This window comes from Falco rusticolus, chromosome 16, assembly GCF_015220075.1.
Source record: "Falco rusticolus isolate bFalRus1 chromosome 16, bFalRus1.pri, whole genome shotgun sequence".
Lineage (NCBI taxonomy): Eukaryota > Metazoa > Chordata > Aves > Falconiformes > Falconidae > Falco > Falco rusticolus.
This window is the reverse complement of record NC_051202.1, coordinates 5,561,338-5,566,092: the sequence shown is the minus strand read 5'-3', so window position 1 is coordinate 5,566,092 and position 4,755 is coordinate 5,561,338. Positions and strand designations below refer to the sequence as shown.

At 57.0% G+C, this 4,755-nt stretch overlaps 1 protein-coding gene across 3 annotated transcripts in view; it reads right to left on the bottom strand.

The window, feature by feature from the left end:
* Positions 1 to 4,755, bottom strand: part of KIRREL3 (kirre like nephrin family adhesion molecule 3) — a 342,462-nt gene that overhangs the window by 1,642 nt on the left and 336,065 nt on the right. For all 3 annotated transcript variants that reach the window (XM_037409940.1, XM_037409941.1, XM_037409942.1), the window contains one exon: positions 584 to 670. In XM_037409940.1, coding sequence (XP_037265837.1) covers positions 584 to 670 — 87 coding nt within the window. The remainder of the gene's footprint in view (positions 1 to 583; positions 671 to 4,755) is intronic.

Sequence of the window (4,755 nt, the reverse complement as noted above, 5' to 3'; positions counted from 1 at the left end):
CTGTGGGGTGGGAAAAGGTGGTGGAGGGGGGCAGGTTGGTGGTGCCCACCCTCCCTGTGCGCCCTGGTGTTTGGGATGCCCACCTGGCTTGGCTACCCACCCTCCACCACCAAGCCCTCCTGCCCGCAGCATCAGAGCATCCTCTGGCCACCACTGCATCCTGCTCGGCTGGGCTCCCTCCAAATCAGGGCAGAGGGAGGCATGGGTGCCCCTCGCACCCCATTGCCTTGGCACGCCCCCCAACCCTTTGTTTTTTTAAATCCTTCAAAGGGTGATGGGACCAGAAAACAGCACCGGGGTGCCACAGCATCCCTCCCAGTGCAGGGACAGCCCTCTGGTGACACCAGGGGACACGGCACAAGGACAGAAAGCCTGGAAGACACAGTGCTGGGCGAGGAATGAGGTGGTCCTGCCCTGCAGCGAGCACAGGGAGTGGTGCCCAGCACCCTGGGGTGCAACTGCCTCGGCCACATGCTGCAGCCCCTCTAGCAGCAGTGACCTGGGGGGGGGTTGGTGGTGGTTAAGCCACATCTCTTCGTGGGGCTGGGGACAAAGGGGGCCGTGTCCCCAGGGTCCGGCTCACCTTCAGGTTTTGAAACTCCTTCTCCTCCTCCTTGAGCACCTCGAGCTGCTTCAGCACCGAGTCCTGCTGAAACTCCCCCCGGTCCATCTAGGAAAGGATGCAGGTGGGTGTCAGCACCCGCTGCCCCCCCAGCCCGGGGCTGCCTGGCCCCACGCCACGTGGGGTGAGCCCCGTGCCTGCCACCAGCCCCACGTCGAATTAAAGCATTTGCCCAGGGACACCCCAGCGGGGCAGTGTCGGAGGGCAGCAAAGCCATCCAATTCCCTGGGTTACTTTTTATGTTGTTTCCACCCCCCCCCACCCCCCCCACCCCCCCTTTTTAGGACTAAAAAGGCTGGGCTGATGTGGAAAATGAATTATTTACATCCACCGTGGTGAGTGTTGGGGCTGCACCCCACCTGCCCAGAACAAACCCTCCAAATCACCTTTTTTTTTCCCCTCCCATTTTTTTTCCCTTTCTTTTCATCCTTTCCTCCTCAGCTGAACTTGGCCACTAACATCTCAAAAATCTGAGCTCGGTTCTGGCGTTGCCACAATACTGTAATTAACGTGAAAGCCTCAATTTTATTTTCTACCCCCTCCCCCCTCCCCATGATATTGGCTTGTCGCAAAAGCTTTGAGCCTTGGAGGCTTTGCCCACCCCAGGGGCTTGGGGGTCAGGAGGGGATGGACGGGCTGGAGAAGCTCCTTTTGGTTTGATTTGACTTAAATTTTGCTCCTACTGCTCCTTCGCAGACCCCCGGAGGTGGATGCTGCCACCCCGACGTGCCGCCTTCGCCTTCCTTTGAAGGCTGACCACGTTTGGTGGCGGTGGGGAGGGGGAGAAAGACACATTAATTAGACCCTGGCTTTAATTACCCTTCCTTCAGCATGGCAAGGCTGTGCAGAAGCATAATATCAACCAATTTCTCAGCTGCCTTTTTTTATCTTCTCCGCTATTGACTGCGCACAGCCAGCCTGGGTGCTGTGCCCTGGTGCTGGCATCGCAGCTGCCCCGGTCACGGCCCCAAATAAGCCCCCAAATCCCTTTTTATTGCCCAATTTCTCCTTTTTCCAATGGTAAGTGGTTGTGGAAATTCGCCCTGCAGCACTTTCTGTTCATCTCCTGCAAGCCTTTGATACGTCTATTAAATGCAATAAATTAAAGTACCTGAGTTTTCCTAGGGAAGAAAAAAGTGCCTGGAAGAGCCCTTGATTTACCAGGGTAAATCAAAGTGTCACCGAGGATTAAATTCGGTGCAGGGAAGAGCGGAGGGGTGTGGGGGGTTATTTTTATTCTGCCGGCCAGCCACGGTGACACCCTGAAGTGTCACTGCACTGGCATGGGATGGGCATGCAGGAAACCCATCGCAAAGGTTTTACAGGTCCTGGCTCAGAAAGAAAAGGCGAAACCAGTTCTCCTCGGCCGTGGCTGCTCCTCGGCGTGGGCGATGGAGGGGGGAGACGAGCCGGTGAGAACCAAAGTCCCAGCCCTGCCGGCGGCGCGACCTCCCTGGGATTAAACGTCGGCTTTGACGAGGTATTTTAAACCATTTCATGTGGCCTCTTCGAGGATGACCGGCACAATCCAGGCACCAGGATGCTCCCCAAGCCCCGTGGGGGTCCCCAATTCCTACAATTCCCCCTGGATTTGGGGGGATGCAGTGAGCCCCTGCGCCGTCAGAGGGCACCGAGCCCCCACGCAAGCCACGCGCGCGGTCCATAAAGTGCCATCGCATCCCTCCATCGCATCCCTCCGCTTCCAGTTCCCACATTACAGCAGCCGGTCATTAACGCCACCTTTATTAAAGTTTGCGTGGTGGCTTTAGCCCCGATGCAATCTCACGCCATTAATTAGTGGGCGGCGGGATGCTCGTTAGCTTGCCTTCCTCTCTTTGCCATCGCTGGGTAAACACCAGCGAGCCAAGGAAAGTTAGTTAACTCTATTACCGATATTAACGAGCTTTATGAATGCAGAGGCAGTGGGGGAGCTGAGCTGAGGGGAGAGGGAAATAGATGAAAAAAAGAGACCAGAAATGTCCAGGGCACAGCCACAAGCCACCAGCGTGCTTGCGGATGCTGGCACGGGATGCTCCAGCCTGTTTCTTCCGGAGCCATGGATTTTTCCAGCTGGGCTACAGCACCAATATGCTTTGGTCCCTCGGCCGCGTTGCTGCCATGCAGATGGCCGGCGATAAAGCCGCCTGTTGGAGCCACGTGCCCACCATTCCCCCTCCTGCCAGCCCCGCTGAATCCAAGCGCATGGCCTGATCCTGGGAATGTCATTCCAGGACTTAATCCCGCTTGGCAACTGCCAGGTGCCAGCAGCCTTTGCCACGGTGAGACCGGTGCACGCAGTTGGGTAGCGTGGCGTAAAGCCATCCCAGTTCCCCACGTCCAAACCTCACTGGTCGCTCCTGGATCAGTGCGGCTAAGGGATGCGATGAACCGTACCCCTGACCGCCACCACTTCTTGCCTCAGTTTCCCCCACTGCAAAAGGCAGTGAGCCCCTTGACAGGATGAAGCATCACATTGGCTTTGCTGAGCTGGCTCCATCCACCGGGGCAGTGCATCCCTGCAAAGCAGAGTGACTTCTCAAGGTCACTCCAGGCAGGGAAATGGCACTTAAATTACGAAAACAGTGGCCAGCTCCGGCGCTGTGCCTCCTAACCCTCTGCCCGCTGGAGCGCTCCCTCATTTAACGCTGCCAAATGAAGCCGCTTTCAGCTGGGATGTCACATCCCGCAGACCAGATATTAAATTCTTGGCTTTCATTAGCCGAGACAATATGTTTTTTAAAACGCTGCCCCCTCCAGAGTGCCTGTCCTGGTCCCCGAGCATCCATCCAGACCTGGCAGGCTGGAGGGCGAGCCCCTCACCCCAGGCGAGGTGCCTCCTCCCACCTCGTCCCTTGTTTAATTATAACGTTTCCCGCTTGTTGGGTAATTGGCTGCCACTCAGCAGCACTTTGAAACTCCTGTGGGTCAAACCCTACCAGGGGCGAGGGATGTTGTTTAATAGATTCCCAAGATGGTGGCATCCTCTGCTCCCAGCGGGGACCAGCTGCCGGCGAGGAAACAAGCACACAAATAAAAAAAAAACCTGCTGGGATTTCCCAGCCAGCTGAGGGTTTATCACCTTCAAATGCCAGCCTAGCGATGCGAGCGCCCACCCACCCCCATGCTGCCCACCCCTGTGCCCCCCAGAGAAGCTGCATCACCCTGTCCCCCCCTACTCCCCCCAAATGTTGCTTTTGGATGGGCAAAGGTGGCGGCGGCGTGATGCCAGCCAGCCTGTGGGTTGTCCTGCCATCCTTCTTGCATCCTTCTTCCTTTCTCCAGGATGTCCTGCCATCCTTCTCGCATCCTTCTTCCTTTCTCCAGGATGTCCTGCCATCCTTCTCGCATCCTTCTTCCTTTCTCCAGGATGTCCTGCCATCCTTCTCGCATCCTTCTTCCTTTCTCCAGGATGTCCTGCCATCCTTCTCGCATCCTTCTTCCTTTCTCCAGGATGTCCTGCCATCCTTCTCGCATCCTTCTTCCTTTCTTGTGAGCTTGCTGTGGTGGATGCCAGCTTCTCCATGCTCGCACAGTGCCTGGCTCGATGCACCCCAGCACCCCTAAAGGTGTTACCTGCCTTCGGATTCCAGCTCCACCATCACCCCACAAAGCCAGAGCCGTGAAGGTCACCAACATTTTCACACTGATTTTTTTATGTGGTCTTCATCTCCTGGCTGGAGGAAGCATGGGCATGCTGGCTGGTGCTGTGCCCACGCCGGTACCCTGCCAGGGGCTTCTGGAAGGTGGTGGCTGTGCAGGAGGGACATGTCTGGAGCCTCTCGGGCCAGGATGGATGTCATGGAGGTGCCACTGGGCTCTGATCCAGACCTGGCACAGGGTAAGTGTCCCTGGGGTAGTGGAGATCAGCCTGCACCTCCAGCTCAAGGGTGGCTGGTGCCTCCCAGGGCTGCAGCGGCACTGGCTGCCGGCACTTGGAGCACTGCTCGGGGAGAAAGGCAGAGAAAATGATGCTGTGACAGCTGGGCTGTAGGTAGAAACGAGCCTTGCCCTGAATTTCACCTCTGCTTTTTGGGTTTTTCCTCTTCCGTGGGGATCTGAGCTGTGCTCCTGAGTGGAAAATGTGTCCGGTGTCGATCTGGGGGCTGTGAGCAAACTGAGAACATCCCTTGGAG